Source organism: Musca domestica, unplaced genomic scaffold (genome assembly GCF_030504385.1).
Source record: "Musca domestica strain aabys unplaced genomic scaffold, Musca_domestica.polishedcontigs.V.1.1 1, whole genome shotgun sequence".
Lineage (NCBI taxonomy): Eukaryota > Metazoa > Arthropoda > Insecta > Diptera > Muscidae > Musca > Musca domestica.
The window spans coordinates 11,310,749-11,334,152 of NW_026712114.1; the positions used below are offsets into that span (position 1 = coordinate 11,310,749).

A 23,404-nucleotide genomic window follows, 5' to 3' on the forward strand; every position below is an offset into this window, starting at 1 on the left:
ATTAACAACAACAATGACATTTCTCTCTTTCTTAATTTTTTTTTTAATACTATATAAATATTTCCTTGTCCTTTGTAAACAAAAAAACATTTGATGTGTTTTACATGTCTGTTTATTTTATTTCCCCTAAAAAAAAATAATTTTCTAAAACAAAAATCAAAAAAAAAAAAAAAAAATCATCACCGGTTTGTGCGTGTCTGTGCCTGAATTCGTTTGTGTAACGTGTAAAATTCGCGTGCCGTACGACATTTCTAATCCCTCCTCCACCATCATCATTACGTTTCCCCCACCCCTTTTTTTTTGTTTTTCTTATCCATTGAATATAGTCCAAGCAGAAATCATTTAGCAATGCTGCGCCAGCATCTACTTCGCTGTTGTCGTCTAACAATCTCTTAGGATATCATAGGAATAGAAAATCACTACAAATATCATCGCAAACAGCTTTAAAGACATCATCCAATAACAATAACAACAACTACAACAACAATAACAATCATAAATTCTATAATGAACAAAAGACAAAAACTAGTCAGAATTTGAAATCATATGTGGGTGATACAAATCCCAATTCACAACAACAGCAACAACAACATGGCACCTCTTCTCTCATCACAACCTCAGCGAGCACCACAACCAAAAGCACTTCTCAAACTCAGGGTGCACAACAGACGTGGAGTTATCATGTCTTGCCATCATTGTATTCTGTCTATCAGAAGGTATAACTATCTCTCCTCTCTCTCTCTCTCTCAGTCTCTCTTTTTTCTCTTTATTTAAATCACAAAAAGTAAATATATTAGATTCCATTATTTTTCTTCCATTTGTTTGTATTATATTATATTGTATGTGTAAAATATTGCTCATTCTCTCCCTCTCTCTCTCATATTTTATATTAGTTTAGTTTGTAAAAAAGAAAACATTATCTTTTAAAACTGAAATCCATATTTTCACCTGCACACATTCAAATACTTATGTAATGTCATTTAAATTCCCTTACATTTAGGTGTTATCATCATCAGCCGTCAATTCATTAACTGCATTAACATTTCATAAGATCTACTCACTCTCTCTCTCTCTCTCTCTCGCGCTCTCGGAACAGTTTGAAGTACTTCAATCATAGACAAATAAAGGTATAGACATAGACACATGAAAATATAGACAACGAAATGCTCTCGCCGTTTATCTTCGAAAAAAATCGGATCAGCAGAGGTCGACTATATCGTTTCAATTTTGAAGTCACTCAATTCAAAAATGTTTAAAAAAACAAAAACTGTAGGATATTTGTCTGTTGAAAATTATTTCATAATAAAAGAAATGTGAAAAGTACGTTATGACATCGAAAAATATGGGAAAATTCCAGTGAAATTCTTGAAAAACCATAAAATGTGTTTTCGAAGTCGAGTGGATTGAAGGCGTAAATCAGCATATTGGCTATGCAAAACAAGACAAGATATCCCCTCTTTCACATCTTTTTTTGATATTTTAGGATTACGATTTCATGACATACATGTAATTCAGGTATACAGTGTCTTCGGCAACATTACACATAATAATTCCAGGATTATTTTGGTGATCAATTTTAACCCTCAAGCGAGTCAACAAAGGGGTGTTTTTGGTGCTTTTTGAAAATATACATATTTCTTTGTAATAAAATTCTAATCTGGGCCCTAAAAGAAGTCAAAAGCCTAAGTCTTACCTTAACGCCAGGAATTCATATATATATCTATACATAGTATCAGTCGATTTTGTCGACAGATGTATACCCCTAGCTTCATTTGGTATATATTACGTACCTGTTGCACAATAAACGTGAAATCGGCATATGCTATATTTAAATATGGACCGATTATGACCATTTTCAATGGTGTTTCTCCTTGAGCCGAAAGAACAGTGTGTGCAACATTTCAACTTAATTGAACAATAAATGCGACATGTAGTTTCCTAACAAAAATACATGGTCAGACCGACAGAATCTATGAGCCGCCTTTCGTTATGATTAATCAAACTGTTGACCCTCTATGGGGGAATTTCGGAAGAAATGGGTTAATATACAGGGTGAGATAAAAAAACTGCAACAAATTCAAACGCCGTAATTTTTACATTTTTTTTATTTTATTGAATGAAAGCAAAAAATGTCGGAAATAGCATCAAATTTTAGAATAAGTTCAGATTTCTTCGAATTGGTCACATTTGGCACGAATTATGGCCTTCAAACGGCCAATGAAACCATCACACGCTGCCCGAATGTTTCTCTGCGGTATTTTGGCCCCTTCCCGGCGAAGCGCTTGTTTGAGGTGATCGACACTTTGGTATTTTTTAGTGCCAACCTTGCTTTTCAAAATTCTTCAGACACAATTGTGCAATGGATTGGTATCCGAAGATTTTGGTGGCCATTGTCCGCTGGAAATGAAGCGAGGAACCTCATTTTGTAACCATTCTTGGGTGCTGAGTGCGAAATATTTGCGTGTTCAAGGCTTTAATAGGCAAGGCTTTTATTCTGATGTAGATTAATACGGGCGGAGATCGACCATCGGCTGTTATGGCGGCCCACACCATAACCATGGCCGGCTTGAGGCTTGAGTACTCGTGCAGTTAAACACGATCATTATGTTTCTTTACAAACTGCTGGACAACGAATGTTTTCTCATCGGAAAAAACCAAATTCGGCAGTTCACCACTTTCGGCCAAGCGAAGCAACTGTTTAGCTCTTTTGAGTCTATTTTCTTTCTGTTGCTGTGTAAATTCTTGCACTTTTTGGAATATCAATGGCATTACGTCAAGCTCTAAATGTCCCATTCGGTAAATATTGAAAAATAATATTTACCCAATGGGACATTGGAATATGTTCAGATCACGAGCCATTTTTAGGCTATGCTGGAGTGCTCTCACGATAGCTATTTGTGGTTTTTCACCCAAAAATATAAAAAAACATACTATCACGCTTAAATTCCATCACGAATAACTTTTTTTTTGTTCGCTTGTAAAGCTGTCACTGGAATAATTTTAATAGCTGTCGGACGAGTGGCATACAAATGACAGTAGTCTGAAGTTGGTTGCAGTTTTTTCATCTCACGCTGTATATACATTCTTCATCAGCAGAAAATTGTCGATATAGCGATTTTAATTCGTCTATCTGTGGAAATCACTATAGCTTTCGAACGAAATGGAGTAGGTAGATACAATTTTACTCAGATGTGTTTTAGGTCTTCAGGACTTTTGGTATTGAAAATTATCCACATTTTGATATAAATTCCATTAATCTGTACCGCCAGAAGTACAGTTGTGGTTGTTTTAGTCATTCTTTTGTAAATTGGCAGTATGTTCCCCAGAATGTAGGACAATTCGGAGCTTGGTGTGACCAATGGGTAATACTTCCTATGACAGATAAATCTCCTTACAGATCCACGCCTTCGTATAGCCAAGGCTAAATTATTCAACAGAATTATCTCCAACTTGGTATTTGGAGTTCTTAATGGGCTCAGATAATTGGTTGCAAAGATCCACATTTTCTTATGGCCCCATATAAATGTAACACCTGGTATTCGGAATTTTAAAAAATTAAGCGGCAATTATCAAATTTCCAAACTAGTTTCAAAAAATTGCAAAACTTGCAGATTCTTGCAGGTTCTGTAACAGAGCATGTATTTCCAATTTTTTTGTATCGAAAAAAAAATTGGCAAGTGTCTCTCCAGTAGAATTAAATTCCGAATAATACTAAATGTCAAAAGATGTTCAATTAAATCAGAAGAATGATTCTTCAAAATCATTTATCAAAAATCTAAAAGTCAATTATGGAAGGATATCCAATTTTAATTTCAGCATTAACTCGACGAAATATTATCAAAAAGCTTTGTTCTCTCAAAATAATTCGACGTTTGGTGGCATAGATATGCTTAAAACAAATTTAAAAATAAACTTTCAAAACATGATATTTCTCCACAAAAAAAAACAGGTTCGAACCGTGCTACTGTATGGCGTTCCCATTGTCTCACTGTACATGGAGGGTCTCGAACGCTTATGTTTGGCCCAAATATCAAATATGCTGCTCAAGAAATTCAGTTACAACGAAATACATAATCGTCGTGTCGCCTTGGGTATAACATGCATCCAGTGTACCCCACTGCAGCTGGAATTATTGCGACGGGCCGGTGCTATGCCAATAACATCGCGTCGTTGTGGCATGATAACGCGGCGTGAAGCAGAACGGCTATGTAAAAGCTTCATTGGCGACAATAGTCCACCACGTCTGCCGAAGGATTTTGCATTTGCCGTCTATCACAAATGTTCGTGGGGATGTAGGGGTCTGTTCATGCCCATTCGATATAATTCGTCGAGGGCCAAATGTATAAAATGTCAATATTGTAATATATTTTTTACACCGAATAAATTTATATTTCATTCACATCGTGATGGAAATGAGGGTGAAGGTGCGCAAGTAGGACAGGCGAAGTATGTCCAGCCAGTGGCGGCAAATTTTAATTCATGGCGAAGACATCTTTTGCTGGCCGGTAATCCAACCCGCGAACTTGCCCATGTATGGGAAGATGTGAAGGCTTTGTTTAATGGCGGTATACGGAAGCGTATGTCGTCTTCGCAATTTGTTTTTAAAAAAGATACACCAAGCTCAACAATAACCAGGACTTGTATTGGAGAACAAGAAGAGGTTCTAGAGACAACAAATAAGACAATAAAATCCTCCAATCACTTAGCTGATTCACCAAATCAAACCACTTCACACAATGTGACAGCTGAATTAGTGTTGCCGTTATGGAAATCCTCCTCAGGACATAATCTGGCCGATAACAAACCGAGTGATATTTATCGGTCTACAACTCAGAATACAGATGGCGTAGCTGGAAATGAAGGTCACCTTTGCGGAATTCGCAATTACTCATCCTTGATGACCAACTATATGTATCACCTGGATTCCAATAATTTATTTTGGAAAAATCCAACCACCCTCCTGGCGAATAGCCAAATTATTAACAATTTTTATATACAAAATAATCATATTACTGGATTGGAACTAGTCACCCCCAGAACTGAACGAAAACCACTTTTGAAGAGCCCACCACAGGAGACTTTAGCTTCATTGTCGGCCTTTAAGTCTGGTGATAATTCCTTGTCACCTCCTTTACCACAAATTCAAATAAAGGATAATTTTAAAATTTCGCCAATTACCGATAACAAAATTTGGAAGATCTCTTCAGAAAGCTATAAAACTAAAGCCCAATCTGAGATCGCAACTTCGGTAGGAAGCATTTTGAAATTCACTGGAAATCTCAAACCACATGAAGATATTTTGGATGTAGAAAGTTTCGATAGTTCCCCGACATATTCTCCCTTTAAGTATGAACTCCATACTTCTCCACTAGGCGAGAATATACCGTCCGAGGATAGCAACAGTAATGACGTATTTATCAACGTCGTGGATGATCAAAATGAAGATTAAAAAATCCTTGATGAGAGAGAAATCGTCAAGGCAAACATAAACCATATACAATATCAACAATTTAATGAAAAAAAAAAAATAAATAAATGAATTTGTTCTACCAACCGCTTCAGTAAAATAAGATTCTAAAAAAAAACACAAATTTAAAAAAGCTCCAAATATTCGCGGAGAATGCCTTCCTATGGAGTTCTTATTTGCTACATAATACATCATTTAATTCACCAGTTACATTTTGGAATACAATGAAAATAAAACAAGTAAGAAAACTATAAATTCGGCCGGTCCGAACTTTTAACATCCTCCACCATTGGGTATAGAAAAAATTTTTATATAAAAGCATCTGAATTCAAACGTGTTTCACTTTAAACTAAAAATACCAGGAAGACCATTTGGATAATGCTGTTAAACATTCAAAAAAAACCAGTAAAGAAAGTCCTAAAGTCGGGTGGGGCCGATTTTATGATACCCTACACCACTTTGCTAATTTAGTAGAGCTGCGCATAAAAATTTAAAGTTTTTATGGGAGAATTCAATCATACACGCCATGATTATAATTATAATTTAAAGTTCAAAAGACTAAATGTGCCGAAGCATTTGTATCTTTTAAATTCGGACTTGTATTGCCCATTTGGTGCAAAATTGATTAGAAATCAGATAAAGATATATATGGGAGCTATATCCAAATCTGAACCGATCTTTATAAAAATTGGCAAAGATATTTCTGAGCTGTATTTCATATATTTCCCTGAATATCGTTGTTACGGAGTGCATATTACGGCTGTGGGTAACAAATACAACAAATCGGATGAACAATATATATCGGAGCTATAGCTATATCTGAACCGATCTTCACCAAATTTGGTATACTACCTTCTAGACTCAATTTGGTCGTATGTGCCAAATTCCATCCCATTTGGAAAAATATTAGACGTTTGGTGCACAATAAAAGGTAAATCGGACGAAGTTATATATGGGAGCTATATCCAAATCTGAACCGATCTCGATAAAATTTAGTAAAAGTATTTCTGAGCTGCATTTGATATATTTCCCTGAATATCGTTGTTACGGAGTGCATATTGCGGCTGTGGGTAACAAATACAACAAATCGGGTGAACAATATATATTGGAGCTATAGCTATATCTGAACCGATTTCGATCAAATTTAACATACTTATTTTCAGGCCTAATCTGGGTGTATATGTAAAATTCCATACAATTCGGGCTGATATTACACGTTTGATGCACAATAAAAGGCAAATCGGACAAGATATATATGGGAGCTATATCTAAATTTATCTCCAATTTCAATAGGGTTCGACCTTGGGCCAAACAAATGATTTGTGCACAATTTCATCTCAATCGAATAATAAATGCGACCTGCATTTTGTTCACAGAAATACATGGACGGACGGACGGACAGACGGACTGATATGCATAAATCAACTCAGAAAGTGATTCTATGCAGATCATCAAAAGGAACTATGGGTCTATCTCGTTTCCTTTTGCCTGTTACAAACAAATGCACAAAGACATAATACCCTGACCACCTTGTGGTGTAGGGTATAAAAACATAGAGTGGGTTAGGCTAAAACGGGAACCTCTATAGAGAATTTTATACTTCAAGGATTGTAATCTACCAAATCTTCTAAAATACCAAATTTTGAACAATATCGTGGGTAGTTGTGACTATCGGAGGGTATCGCTATATATCGGTGGGTATCGTTATATATGCCTTATAGGAAATCGTGGACCTAAAAATTCAATGTTCTGCCACCGGAGCTAGAACGCATTATGAAGTACAAATACCAATTTTTACACAAATACGTGGGAAAATGTGTCGGGAAGTACCATTATAGGGAGGCTATACGAGAACTTGGACCTATACATACTAGGTGCCACCACAGCAGCTACAATCCATTACGAACTGCAAATACCAAATTTTAGACAAATCCGTGAAAAAATGTGGCAAAAATGATCAAAATACCGAATATGGGGAGATACCGTTATATGGGGACTATACCAAAACGTGGACCTATGCATACAATGTTTCGCCACACGAACTAAAACCCATTTTGGCCTACAAATACCAATTTTCAGATAAATTCGTGAAAAAATGTGGCAAAAATCATCAAAATACGGAATATTGGGAGGTACCGTTATATGGGGACTATACCAAAATGTGGAGCCGAATATATCTCATTTTCAATACCAACCATCCTAGACACAATACAAATTGATCTGCTAAATTTTTGCGCTCTACATCAAATAATGAGGGCTGTATCGTGATTTCAACAGACAGACGGACATACAGACGAACAGACAGTCTGATCAACATCGTTAAATCGACTTAGAATTTTATGCTGATTATGAACATATATACTTTATGGGGTCTACGACGAATATTTAGGGATGTTACAAACGAAATGACAAAATTTAATATACCCTCCTTTCCAAGGTGGAGGCTATAAAAATGATTGGATTTGAAGGAATATTAATACAAAATTAATATAAACAAGTAAAAAAGCAGATAAGTTCGGCTGAGCCGAAGTCTTAATAACTTCCACCGTTTTGAGAAACCTAGAAATTTTCAAAAAAAAAATACGCCGAACAATACCACTGTGTGGGGTTTCAGACAATTCCATTGAAAATTGTGGCTAAAATCATTAAAACACCAAATATCGGGAGGTATATGGGGGATATAGGCTATCGTGAACCTATATAGACAATTCTCTTCCAGGGGCTAGAGTATTCAGATGGAACTCTTTGTGTGGATTTTCAGACAATTTCATTGAAAAACTTGGGTACAGTCATAAAAACACCGAATAATGGGAGGTACCGTAATACGGGGGCTATAAGAAGACATGAACCTGCATGGGCAATTTTCAGTCGTATCTGGTAATATCTATTAGGAAATTCATATACGAAATTTTAAACAATTCCGATTAAAAATGTCGCTAAAATCATCAAAATACTGAATATCGCAAGGTATCGTTATATGGAGGTCATGCGAAAATGTGGACATGCATAGACAATATTCCGTCATATGTTGAAGTACCCATTGCAAACTTCAAATAAGAAATTTGAAAAAATGCAGGTGAATACAGTCAGTAAAATCATCAAAATACCGGATATCGGGGCTACCGTTGTATGGGAGGTATGCGAAGTCGCGGACCTATATAGACAAGTCTTAAAAGAAAGTTATATTTCATAGGGTAAAGTACTCAGAAGGAACTCCTTTTGTGGATTTTCAGACAATTCCAACAACAAAGTTGGCTACAATCATCAAAATACCGAATATAGGGGGTAAGTTGTATGGGGGATATACGATATCGTGGACCTATATAGACAAATCTCTTCCAGGGGGTAAAGTACTCCTAAACAAATCCTTGTGTAGAAGTTTTGACAATTCAATTGAAAAATGTGACTAAAACTACAAAATACCGAATATGGGGAGGGGGTACCGTTGTATGGGGGCTATACAATATCGTGGATCGATATAGCCCATTTTCGAACTTGACCTGCCTGCACACAAATGACTCATATGTGCAAAATTTTAGTTTCCTATCTTAATTCGTTTTGAATCTAGCGTGATTACAACAGACGGGCGGATGGACAGTGCTAAATCGTCTTAGACTTTTGCGCAGATCAAGAATATATATACTTTGTTAGGTCTAAAATTATTATTTGGATGAAGTTACAAACGGAATGACGAACTTAATATTCCCTCCATACTATGCATAGTGAAGGGTATAAAAAAAATTAAGCTCTTCTAAAGAAACAAGACCTTTCGAAAGTTTGCTGTAGACAGAAGACCTTTTGAAGCTCTTCAATAAACGGAAGTTCTTCTGAAACTTTTGTATTGGCGGGAGACCTTATGAAGTTCGGGAGTCCTTCTAGAACTCTTCTTTAGGCAGAAGAATTTTTGCAGAATTTTTAGCGACCTAAAACTTCTTCTATGGAACTAATATCTTTTGAAGTACCTCGCTGGACAGAATACCTTCAGAGGCGTTGCTGAAATTTTCTCATAGGTAGAAGACCCTTTTATGGACAGAAGATCTTATAGACAGAAGATTTTCTGAAGACTCTTTGAAGCTCCCTTATAGAAAGAAGATTTTCTGAAGCTCTTTTATAAACCGGATAGCTTTTGAAGTACTTCGTTTGACGAAAGACCTTCAGAAGCTTTTCTGAAAATTTCCCATATATAGAAGACCTACTAAAGCCCTTTTATGGACAGAAGATCTTGTGAAACTCTTCTATAGCGGGAATACCCTTATAGACAGAAGATTTTCTGAAGACTCTTTGAAGCTCCCTTATAGACAGAAGATTTTCCGAAGCTCTTTTATAAACCGAATAGCTTTTGAAGTACTTCGTTTGACGAAAGACCTTCAGAAGCTTTTCTGAAACTTTCCCCTATATAGAAGACCCTCCAAAGTTCTTTTATAGACAGAAGATCTTGCGAAACTCTTCTATAGCGGGAATATCCTTATAGACAGAAGATTTTCTGAAAACTCTTTGAAGCTCCCATATAGACAGAAGATTTTCTGAAGCCTTCCCATATAGAAGATCTTGTGAAACTCTTCTATAGCCTGAAGACTCTTTGAAGCTTCTTTATAGACAGAATATTTTCTGAAGCTCTTCTATAACCCGAATAGCTTTTGAAGTTCTTCTTTAGAAGAAGACATTTTGAAGACCTTTTACGGACCAAAGTCCTCCCATAAGCCTTTTATATAACAAAACCAGTAAAGAAAGTCCAAAAGTCGGGCGGGGCCGACTTTATGATACCCTACACCACTTTGCTAATTTAGTAGAGCTGCGCATAACAATTAAAAGTTTTTATGGGAGATTTCATTCATACACGCTATGATTATATATATAATTTAAAGTTCAAAGGAATAAATATGCCGAAGCATTTGTATCTTTTAAATTCAGACTTGTATTGCCCATTTGGTGCAAAATTAATTTGAAATCAGATAAAGATATATATGGGAGCTATATCCAAATCTGAACTGATCTCGATAAAATTTGGCAAAGATATTTCTGAGCTGTATTTGATACATTTCCCTGAATATCGTTGTTACGGAGTGCATATTACGGCTGTGGGTAACAAATACAACAAATCGGATGAACAATATATATATGGGAGCTATAGCTATATCTCAACCTATCTTCCAAATTCGACATACAAGCTTCTAGACTCAATTCGGTCGTATGTGCCAAATTCCATCCCATTTGGGCAAATATTAGACGTTTGGTTCACAATAAAAGGTAAATCGGACGAAGTTATATATGGGAGCTATATCCAAATCTGAACCGATTTCGATAAAATTTAGCAAAGGTATTTCTGAGCTGCATTTGATATATTTCCCCAAATATTGTTGTTACAGAGTGCATATTACGGCTGCGGAGGACAAAAATTACAAATCGGATGAACAATATTTATGGGAGCTATAGCTATATCTGAACCGATTTCGATCAAATTTGGCATACTTATTTTCAGGCCTAATTTGGTTGCATGTGCATAATTTCATACTATTCGGGCTGATATTACACGTTTGGTGCACAATAAAAGGCTAATCGGACGAAGAAATATATGGGAGCTATATCTAATGTTTTACCGATTATCTCCAATTTCAATAGGGTTCGTCCTTGTGCCAAACAAATGGTGTTTGGAAAATTTCATCTCAATCGGATAATAAATGCGACCTGCATTTTGTTCACAAGAATACATGGACAGACGAACGGACGGACGGACAGACGGACTGACATGCATAAATCAACTCAGAAAGTGGTTCTGTCTATCTCGTTTCCTTTTGCCTGTTACAAACAAATGCACAAAGACATAATACCCTGACCACCTTGTGGTGTAGGGTATAATGATATTCTTTTTGAGGAAAGCTTAATAAAACATGTTTCAATTTTCTTGATCATTTACTGTTAACATTTTCCCACTCACTCACACACACACATATTCGAGTAGCTAAATAATGGCCATAAATGACATTTGCATGAATTGTTCTCATCAATCACAATTGCACTGATATCAGGACCATTTAATCAATCCAAAAAAAAACGAAAAAAAGAAAAAAATTGTAAATATCGACACAAAAACAACAGTAGCAGTAGCATTCGTAGTAATATGTCAGTCAGTCACACAGATATTCATTCATTCATCCAATCCAAACCAGCCACTCATTCATCATTCCGGACATTTTAGGTATCAAAGTAGTGTTGTTTGATACGAAAAAATTGTTTCGTAAATTATTTTTATTTCATTTTTATCAATCGCGTAATTAAATTATTATTCGTTATTCCTGCTGTTGTTGTTTGCCTGTGTGTAGGTGCATTTCGAGCTATTCGTTGCGGTATCGTAAATGTGAATTTTTTTGGAAACAGTGATTTTTCTAGATTTGAATTAAATGATTGTTTTCGAATGGTTTGATTGTAATATTTGAATGGTAATTGTGATGAATGGCCGTTTCCACTGTTACGTCTATTTTCCCCTCGGAGAATTCTTGTTTCGATTATATATTTTAAAGCATGATCCCTAGTATTAAAGAATATATTTTATTTAAAACTGATTTTTTTTGAGAATGAAAATGATTTGATAAATAATATTTTGTTATGAATTTTTAAATATTTCGCCCCCACCTCCTTCAACATTGATGACCATTTGCTGCCACACACACACACACATACTCTTACACTTCTCTTCTCGAACACACAACACAACAGATTACACATCGTACATCGAAACGTGCCAAAACACCAATTTTTAATACGGATAAATTTCGTGAGGTATTTATATATGAAATCATCGTACGTCTCCGCCCAGTCCCAAGTCCACCACCCCTCTACCAGAGAAAAAAACGCACTCGCCTTCCAAAAAAAAAAAAAAAAAAAAAAAAAAAAAAAAAAAACAAAGAGCAAAATAGTTGCAAAAACAGAACAACGATTAATTGCAATAAATTAGTTGAGAACAATAAAACCTTTAGCCTCAAAGGTCACGTTAAACAAATTAGTTTAGTTTAGATAATTTATCTTAAATTATTAATTCTAGAAAAGTAAATAACAAAAAAAAATTAAATTATTTTGGCGATAAACAAAATTTATTAGACAGAATTTAGATTTAAGAAAATAAACTTCGTAGTCTTGTTGGGCATACAAAGGAAGTAATTTCTTAAAATGAAACCAATAAGGAAAAGTAAAAAGTCGGGCGGGGACGACTATATGATACCCTACACCACTATGCATATTTAGTAGAGCTCCCTTAACAAAAGAATTAATTTGAAGTAGATCATACCACCCATCAACATTTGGGTTTAAAGCAGCTATAATATATGGAAGGCATATCCAATTCTGAATGGATTTTCACTAAATTTGATGGAGACATTTTTATCTTTTACACCAAATAACATTGCTATAGAGATCGTGCATTCTGGATTATATTAAACAAGTAAAACCAGAAAAGAAAGTACTAAAGTCGGACGGGGCCGACTTTTTGATACCCTACACCACTTTGCTAATTTAATAGAGCTCCACGTAACAATTAAAAGTTTTTATGGGAGAATTCAATCATACACGCTATGATTATAATTTAAAGTTCAAAGGACTAAATATTCCGAAGCATTTGTATCTTTTAAATTCGAACTTGTATTGCCCATTTGGTGCACAATTAATTTGAAATCGGATAAAAATATATATGGGAGCCAAATCGGAACCATTCTCGATCAAATTTGGCAAAGATATTTCTGAACGGTATTTAATATATTTTCCTGAATATCGTTGTTACGCAGTGCATATTACGTCTGTGAGTAACAAATACTAGAAATCGGATGAACAATATATATGGTAGCTATAGCTATATCTGAATCGATCTTCACCAAATTTGGCATATTAGCTTCTAGACTCAATTCGGTCGTATGTGCCAAATTCCATGCCATTTGGACAAATATTAGACGTTTGGTGCACAATAAAAGGTAAATCGGACGAAGTTATATATGGGAGCTATATCCAAATCTGAACCGAACTCGATAAAATTTTGCAAAGGAATTTCTGAGCTGCATTTGATATATTTGCCCAAATATTGTTGTTACAGAGTGCATATTACGGCTGCGGAGGACAAAAATAACAAATCGGATGAAACATATATATATGGCAGCTATAGCTATATCTGAACCGATTTCGATCTTATTTTCAGGCCTAATTTGCTTGTATGTGCAAAATTCCATACTATTCGGGCTGATATTACACGATTGGTTTCGGACGAAGATATATATGGGAGCTATATCTAAATTTTAACCGATTATCTCCAATTTCAATAGGGTTCGTCCTTGGGTCAAAGAAATGACTTGTGCAAAATTTCATCTGGATGGAGCAATAAATGCGAGCTGTACTTTGTTTACAAAAATACATGGACAGACGGACGGACGGACATGCATAAATCGACTCAGAATGTGATTCTATGCAGATCATCAAAAGGAACTATGGGTCTACCTCGTTTCCTTTTGCCTGTTACAAACAAATGCACAAAGACATAATACCCTGGTCACCTTGTGGTGTAGGGTATAAATATATATCGCAACTGAGTTCCGCCAAATGAAATTCACTCCTTTTGGGCTGATATTAGCCTTTATTTGAACAATAAACCTAAAATCACAATAAGGATATATATGGAAGCCATATCCAAATCTGAGCGGATCTCGATAAAATTTGGCAAAGGTTTTTTCGATCTCTGTAAGATATCTGGTACCAAATATCATTATTGTGGAGTGCATATTATGCATGTGAGGGACAGATTTGAAGTACTTCCTTATAGACTGAATTCGATCGGATGTATCAAAATGCAGGTCATTTGGACTTATATTGGACATTTAGTGCACTATTAGCCCGAAATTGGCTGAAAATATATATGTATGGGAGCTATATCGAAATCTGAACAGATCTTGATAAAATTTGGCAGAGGTATTTCTGTGCTGTATCTTATATCTGGTACCAAATATCATTGTTGTAAAGTGCATATTACGCATGTGAGGGACTTAAAACCCCAAATCGGATGGGAGCTATAGCTATATTTGAACTGACTTTCACCAAATTTGATGTACTTGCTTCTAGACTAAATTCGGTCGGATATGCCAAAATACAGGACATTCGAACTGATATTGGCCATTTGGTACACAATTAACCCGAAATCAGTTGGAGATATATAGGAGAGATTTAGCTATATTTGAACTGAGTTTCACCAAATTTGATGTACTTGCTTCTAGACTGAATTCGGTCGGATGTACCAAAATGCAGGTCATTTGGACTGATGTTGGACATTAAGTGGGAGCTATATCCAAATTTAAACCGAATCTCACCAATTTCAATAAGGTTTGTCCTTGGGCCAAACAAATATTGTTTGGAAAATTTTATCTCAATCGAATAATAAATGCGACCTGCATTTTGTTCACAAGACTACATGGACAGACGGACGGACTAACATGCATAAATCGACTCAGAAAGTGATTCCTAAATAATAAATAATAAAATCCTAAATAAATCCTAAATAAATTTTTATTTCTAGATTTATTACTTCAATAATATATTCTCTAAGCAAAGGTTTTTAATCATTGTTTGAGGTTCATAAATAATTTTTCCTCCATGATATACCACTTTAACATTATAGTGAACGTCAATTGAAACATAGCCCATGATATTATCCAAAACAATAACAATATTGACAAGTAAAACGGAAGCTAAATTCGGCCGGGCCGAATTTTTAATACCCTCCACCATTTTGAAGGAAATTGAAAATTTTCAAAAAAAAAATCCGAAAACTACCACTTAAATGAAAACTGTGGATCTGTAATGTCGCAAAAATCATGAAAATACGGAGTATCGAGAGGTACCAAAGACGTGAACCTGCACAGGAAATTTTCTGTCTTAGGTTGTAGTACCCATTAGGATCTTCCAGTAGAAATTTGAAACAATTCCGGTGAATAATATTGCTGAAATCATCAAAATACCGAATATCGGGAGGTATCGTTATATGGGGGCTATACGAAGGCGTGAACCTGCATATAAAAATTTTTGTCATACGCTGTAGTACCCATAACGAACTTCAAATACCAAATTTGAAACAATTCCGGTGAATAATGTCGCTAAAATCGTCAAAATACCGAATATCGGAAGGTACTATTGTATGGGGGCTATACGAAGGCGTGAACCTGCACAGACAATTTTCTGTCTTAGGATGTAGTATCTATAGCGAACTTCAAATACCAAATTTGAAACTATTCCGGTGAATAATGTTGCTGAAATCGTCAAAACACCGACTATCGGGAGGTACCGTTATATGGGGGCTATACGAAGACTTGGACCCGCATACAAAAATTTTTGTCATAGGCTGTAGTACCCATTACGAATTTCAAATACGAAATTTTAAATAATTCCGACTAATAATACCGTATATCGGGAGGTACCGTTATATGGAAGCTATACGAAAACGTGGACCGACATGGCCCATTTACGAACTTAACCTGCCTACTGGTAAATTATGCTTGTATGCAAAATTTTAGCCTTCTATCTTAATTCGTTCGAAAGCGTGATTACAGCGGACCGACAGACAGACGGAATTGTAAGACGGAGCACTAGATCGTCTTGGAATTTTACGCTGATCCAGAATATATATACTTTGTTGGGTCTATTATGAACATTTCGAGGAGTTACAAACGGAAAGACATAGTTAATATACCCTCCATATAATGGTGGAGTGTATAAACATGGTATCCAAAAATAGTAATTAAATTATTGCATGCACCTACCTACCTACCTACTTATAAATATTTGTTAATATTAACTTACAATTTTACTATAGTTTGCTAATATTTTTCTATTTAACTTTTAGTTTGAGTAACTTATTTAATACTTTTTTCTACATTTTCTACTATATTTACCTATATTTATTATTAAATAAAATATTTAAAATAAAATAAATTATGCTAGAACACAGTTGAATACACATAATATATAGAGCTATACAAATAAAACTATTGCAAAAAATTAATTAAAAAAAAATAATTTTATTTATTTTATCTAAAACTACCAAAAGGTTGAGGTGATGCCCTGGATAAGCAGCAAACATAACATGGGATTTGCTTTCAATCGCACCACCTGGACCAGCATACGAAAATGTGGCAAACATTTTTGTTCGTACGACGATTACAACTGGGACTGGTCACTGCAGCATGTGTCCCAGCAGTGCTTGCAAAGGAAACTGCATGCCATGATTGTCAAAGGTCCAAGGGTGTTTCACATCGGGGAATGGTAAGACCTAAACAATAAATAGAAATTATATTTTATAATAATATTTTAAATCCATTTTTTCCAGTGGCGTCCATCACAAAAAGAAAAACTGCGAATCAAATCAGGTAATTTCCAAGGTGCAACAGGTTTTGCGCATTGCCCGTAAATCGGGACAAATTTTCCCCAAATCTCTAACGCTGACAGTGGCAAGTCTGATTAAAAAAACCAAATTACGCAAAGGCAATGGCGGTTGGGGTGATCGCCGGGATCATGATCTATGCATGAATATGACTTTACCAATTAGATGAATTTAACAAAAAACAAAAAAAAAAAACAAATCAGAAAACTAAAATAAATTAATTTCAATTCTTTTTTCTACAAAACAAAATATTCAAATATTTCTCAACTCTTAAGTGATAATACTCTAATTTGTTTTAGAAAAAAAAACTGATAATTCTAAAACCAATTAAGAAAATGTAGAATATTACAAAAATTTGAAATTTTTTTAGGCGCAAATAGGGAGATTTAAAGCTAAAGAGAGTTTTGGATAGTATCGTCTCTGTAGACGTCCTTTATGGTTGTCTCTATAGACGTCCTTTATGGTTGTCTCTATAGACGTCCTTTAAGGTCGTCTCTATAGACGTCTTTTATGCTCGTCTCTATAGACGTCCTTTATGCTCGTCTCTATAGACGTCCTTTATGCTCGTCTCTATAGACGTCCTCAATCTCGTTTCTATAGACGTCCTCAATCTCATTTCTATAGACGTCCTTTATGGTCGTCTCTATAGACGTCCTTTATGGTCGTCTCTATAGACGTCCTTTAAGGTCGTCTCTATAGACGTCCTTTATGGTCGTTTCTATAGACGTCCTTTATGGTCGTCTCTATAGACGTCCTTCAAGATCGTCTCTATAGACGTCCTTCAAGATCGTCTCTATAGACGTCCTTCAAGATTGTCTCTATAGACGTCCTTTAAAGTCGTCTCTATAGACGTCCTTTAAGGTCGTCTCTATAGACGTCCTTTATGGTCGTCTCTATAGACGTCCTTTATGGTCGTTTCTATAGACGTCCTTTATGGTCGTCCTCGATGTCGTCTCTATACACGTCTAGAGAAACGACCTTAAGGACGTCTAGAGAAACGACCTTAAGGACGTCTAGAGAAAGGACCTTAAGGACGTCTAGAGAAAGGACCTTAAGGACGTCTAGAGAAACGACCTTAAGGATGTCTACAGAGACTAGTAGTCCCTAAGGCGATATAGAGGATATTCTACATAGCTACCAAAACCCCTATTAGCTTTAAACTTTTCCATTTGCATACATCTCCTCGAATTTTTCTCAATAAACACAAATAGTGGTAGTTCGAAAAAGGTCGTATAACATTTCGCATCTCAACTCACAAATGAACAATCTTCGGTTGCATCGAGATTGATGCCCCACGAAGGTCTTCCTTGAAGGAATTCGATTTGAGTCAGAATTTTAGAATTCTCGAAGACTGCGAGATCAGAGCCACAGGAATAGAAGTCTCAATGCCACCTTCTCTTAATGTAGGTAAAAGTGGCTTGTCATGCCGTTTCCAACACCTTGCCATATTGGTCAAAGACCCCGTGGAGTGCCTATATTAGCGATCAGCGAAAACTTCTATGTCGATTTAACACCGTGAAAGTGTTTACAATTTTCAAGTAAAATAAATTAATCAAATGTGGCAAATATGTTTGTACGAAACTCCAAAATGTTGGCTAGTGAGTGAAACTCCCTCGAATTCGAGCTGGAGTGTACTTGAGAGTTAGAAAAGAACTCAAACTCTGCTTGTCTATGCTACTCGAATAAAGAGTGACTGTGTTTTGCTCGTTATAGAATAGGAGTAAAATTCGCAGATTTTGTTCTTAGGGAAATCTACTATAGTTTTCGTCGTACCAGTGTTTTATTTGTAAGTAAGGGTATATCCTCAACCCACAGCTGCAAACGAAACAAATAAAAATACATTAAAGAGTAGTTTCGCCAATCTCTGGTTTTTTTGTTTGGCAGGTTTTTTTCTCAAAACGTGATTGAAACTAAGCACTGATGCATAGGCGGAAAAAGGTTTTCGCTACGGTTTTCTTTTTTTTTTTCAATGGCAACACAACACCAACTTAATGGTCTAAAATTTACAGTGAAAAGCAAAGCCAGAGACACTATCACACACTGACTGCTATGAGACGAGTTTCGCCTATGGTTCGTCAGGTACATTTGGTGAGGATAATGGCTTATAAGAGCCGTTCTTTAAAAATTAGTATTTATTTCAAAGTTATTACAACCAAGAATATGCGAATTAAACACCACTCGAATTTTCCAACTCGATTATACTCTTAGAGTAAATTAATATTCTAATTGGAGCATCCATACTCTCACCCTTATTTTTTCAAAGAGAAGTAACTCTTTGACGCTCCTTCGTAAAACAAAACTTTCTGTAAATCTTGAACTCCCGCTCACGAGTGAAAAGGAGGAAATTTTCTCTCTAAGCTGTTTGGTATTTTGAATGGTCTATATCGATCAACATTTACGTATACCCTCCACATAACTGTAAACACTTTTGTTAGGTATTTTGAAGAATAAGTAGTGGAAAGCTTAGCTTACGATTATGTTACAATTTATTTGGGCTGATATAAGCCATTATTTGCACAATAAACCTGAAATCGGATTAAGGATATTTAGGAGTTATATCTAGGCCGATCTCGATAAAATTTAGCAAAGGTATTTCCGAGCTCTATAAGATACCTGGTATCAAATATAATTTTTGTCGAATGGATATGACGAATGTGAGGGACTTAAAACCCCAAATCGGCTGAAACATATATATGGGAGTTATAGCTATATCTGAACCGATGTGGTTTAAATCCTCCACTTTTTGGTATATGACGAACTACCCTCATTTTTGGAACATATGAGAGAGTTTAAGGACAGTCGATTAGGCTATAAAACAAGTTTTCCCATTGTCAAATTTTCAAAAACTTATAAAAAGTTCGATCCAGTCGACCTTAAAGCCGTTTTTAATTATTCTTCTTTGTTAGAGGGCAGCTCCCTATCCTCTGGTCTATTTTTCAGTTCTGCTCTGACCTTCCGTAAACACTTTAAGTGCACCAAAAATATTAGGAAAATGCCAACTTTTAAGGAAATTTTAGTTGATCTTCTTTCGAATTTCTTTACGTACTCCAGCTCCAACTCACAAGGGGATATTCTAACCTTTTTTCCGTTGCGGACAAAAAACGTAAAGTGTCCACATAAAAATTGAAATTCAATTGACAATATTTTTGGTATTCGTTGGCCTAAGCGACTACTTTATTTTCGTTATTAAACGAAAAATTGTTAATTATCGAAATTAAAAGCAATTGAACTATTGATCTTATCATTAATTCCGACTTTTATTCCTTCTCGATGTCGACCTTAACACTTTTAGATATTCGTTTCAACACCAAAGTCGACTTTTCATTTTTTTTTTCTAACCAAAGACCGATTTTGATGTTAGATCTTTTTGAAGTGAAGTACTGCCAAACAGATGGTAAATTTTCACCATAGGCAGGCTAAAGTCGACTTCAAGATTTTTTCAACACAAAAATATCAATCGAGTTCAAAATAAATCCTATTCCCGATCTATCACTTTTGTCTATTCGATTTTCGATTATGATATTTCGAGCCAAAGTCGATTTTAGATTTTTTTTTTTTTTTGAATCATTCTGGTTAATGGACAACCCTACTGAATTCGGTACATCTTTTAGTTTTTATTTACGGGGGGAGATCTCGCTCTTTTCTAATACTTCTCTTGGAAGCTATATTCCCATATTTTGCGGGGCAATGTTTTTAGGTAACCTTTTCGAACACCAAATCTAGACAAAGAAAATAAAAAATGCACAATATTTTCAAAAAATTATTTATTTTTTGTAAAAATACCAATTCTAGAATAAAATAATAAAAAATACTCCTGCTCCTATTCCTTAATAACTTATAATATAAATACACTTATACTGAACTCTTTATATTTAACACAACCTAAAGACAAATGAAAGAAATTCACCACAACATATATTTATTAAAAATAATTGATAATAGTAGAAAATTCTAAAAGGATTACAAAAAAATACAACCAATAAATAATAATCCAAAAATTAAAAGTGGAAAAAAATACCAAAAACTTTGCAACAACTGATTTAGATGTTAAGTATTTTTTATTGATAATTCTCTATTTTTTAAAACATTACAAAAAAAACACATGACGCCAATAAACATAATTTTTTGTAGGTAATTTTTAATATAATTGTTTAAATTAGAGAAAACTAAAATGAATTAATAGTAATTATAATAATAAATAAAATACAAATAGTTTAGCGAAAAGTGCTTTCACTTATGTGGGTACTTTGAAAAAATAAAGTCAGCTTAGTGGTAGGATTTTTTATTTTAAATTTCTTGTTAAATAAAATTGTTTAATTTCCAAAAAAGAAACAAAAAGAAATTCTTATGGAAATATTTGAATAATATTTTTCACAATTTTGATATTCACATTTTCTTTTCTTGTTTTATAATTTAATAATCCATAATATCTGTCCTTCCTTTTTACATCACATTTATAACATAATTAATAAATTTATTAATTATGCTATACATTTTCCCATAACACCAAGAACTCCCTCCCCACAAAAAAAATATGCATGTTCAATAAATATGTAGTAATAATTGTCATAAATAAATGCAAATTTCTACATTGTTTATTAAAAAAAAAATAAAATTATATAAAAATTGTTTATACAGTTGTAATATATTTAATAATTCAAATAAGAAATGTTTATGTTTTCCTTTTTTTTTTTGTTAAAATACAGATTAACTTTAATTGTTAAACTATTTTCACATTTTTTCTATTACAATCCAATGAATAGTGTATAAAAGAAAACCAAATCTCAAGTACTGCTTTTAAAATACTAAATTAAAAAATAGTCATTAAATATTTATAAAAATTATCAAATAATAAAAAAATAAATAAATAAAAAGACCGAAGATCCAAATAAATACATGAATAATTTATAATTGAAACAAAAAAAATTAATTTTTATTTGGAATTGAGGGTTTCATTTAAAAGTGACAACAAGTAGTTCGGCCCAGCCGATACCCTCCACCATTTGGAACGAATTTGGCAATTCTCAAAAAACAATAAAATCCTTTAAAAATTCTGTGAAAAATGCCGAATGTAGCTGTTACATTAGGGTCTATACGACAACATGGACCTGCATAAGTAACTTTTGTCGTGAGTTATTACAATACTCAAATGCGAAACCGTTATATAGGGACTATACGAAGACGTGGACCTGCACAGACAATTTTCTGTCTTAGGCTGTAGTATCCATTACGAACTTCAAATACCAAATTTGAAACAATTCCGGTAAATAATGTCACTAAAATCATCAAAATACCGAAAATAGGGAGGTACCGGATTATACGAAGACGTGGACCTGCACAGACAATTTTCTGTCATAGGCTGTTGTATTCCTTTAAAGAACGACGATTTAAAACAGCCTAAAAATGCGAAAAACTCAATATTTAAGAAGTTACGAGCAAAATAAGAAAATTAAAGAAATTAAATGCACACTTAAAAAAACGACGATTTAAAACACCCTAAAATGCGAAAAACTCAATATTTAAGGAGTTATGAGCAAAATAACGAAATTATATGCTCACACTAAAAAGCGACAATTTAAAACGCCCTAAAACTGCGAAAATATTGAGTTTTTATGTTTATGAGCAAAATAAGAGAATTAAATACTCACATTAAAAAACGACAACTTAAAACACCTTAAATTTAAATATTTAAGGAGTTATAAGCAAAATAAGAAAATGAAACGTTCACACTAAAAAACGACGAGTTATGAGGAAAATAAGAAAATTAAATGCTCACACTAAAAAATGCCGATTTAAAACACCCTAATAATACCAAAAGTCAATGAAACGACAAATATTACTATTGTTAGGAGTTACACGCAAAATGACTACTTAAATATAGACATCATTGTAGAAGCAATTATTGAGGAAAAGATGTGGACCGATTTTGCAGTTATATAACTATAGAGGTAAAAGATTTTTTGGTAATTCAGGGTGTAAGTTTCAATTTCATTTATTAAACTTTGTTCACTTACCTCTTTGGGCCACTTAATATTACTAACGCCAGTAAACCAGTAAGAAAATCACTAATTGGGACTTTGAAAACGATTTTAAATCCTTTTTACAAATTAATTAAAACCACACACAACACCCGTAATTACATTAAATTAACCGAAAACAGAAAAAATTTTAGTTAATTTTAATTTTTTAAGTCAATTTTTAATAATTTTAATTTTTTAATAATTTTAATTAAATTCTTCCTTCCACTCTTTGCAAATTATACACACACACTTTTCTCAAATCACACTTTCATTATGACACCAGTAGAGATCACTTTGTAACGGCTCTCTCGTTTTCTCTCACAAACACGGCACCATGCAAACGAAGAAAACAGTGCATTTAAAGAATAACAAATGATAAACACTTTAATAAAATCACTTTCTAGTGGTAGATTGTTTAGTTTAGTATAATTCAGCTTTTTTTTCTTTAATTTATAACATAAACTCCGTTAATATTAACAAATTGCCAAAAAAACAAACACAATTCACGACCGA

At 34.2% G+C, this 23,404-nt stretch overlaps 1 protein-coding gene across 4 annotated transcripts in view; it reads left to right on the forward strand.

Moving 5' to 3' along the window:
- LOC101890401 (alpha-1,6-mannosyl-glycoprotein 2-beta-N-acetylglucosaminyltransferase) overlaps positions 1–17,129 on the forward strand; it is a 92,223-nt gene extending 75,094 nt beyond the window's left edge. For 3 of the 4 annotated variants that reach the window (XM_059118903.1, XM_059118897.1, XM_059118901.1), the window contains 3 exons: positions 327–716; positions 16,539–16,753; positions 16,818–17,129. In XM_059118903.1, coding sequence (XP_058974886.1) covers positions 327–716; positions 16,539–16,753; positions 16,818–17,040 — 828 coding nt within the window. In that variant the 3' untranslated portion in view covers positions 17,041–17,129. The remainder of the gene's footprint in view (positions 1–326; positions 717–16,538; positions 16,754–16,817) is intronic. The other variant, XM_059118908.1, reaches the window with a different exon arrangement.
- Positions 17,130–23,404: the final 6,275 nt, after the last annotated feature.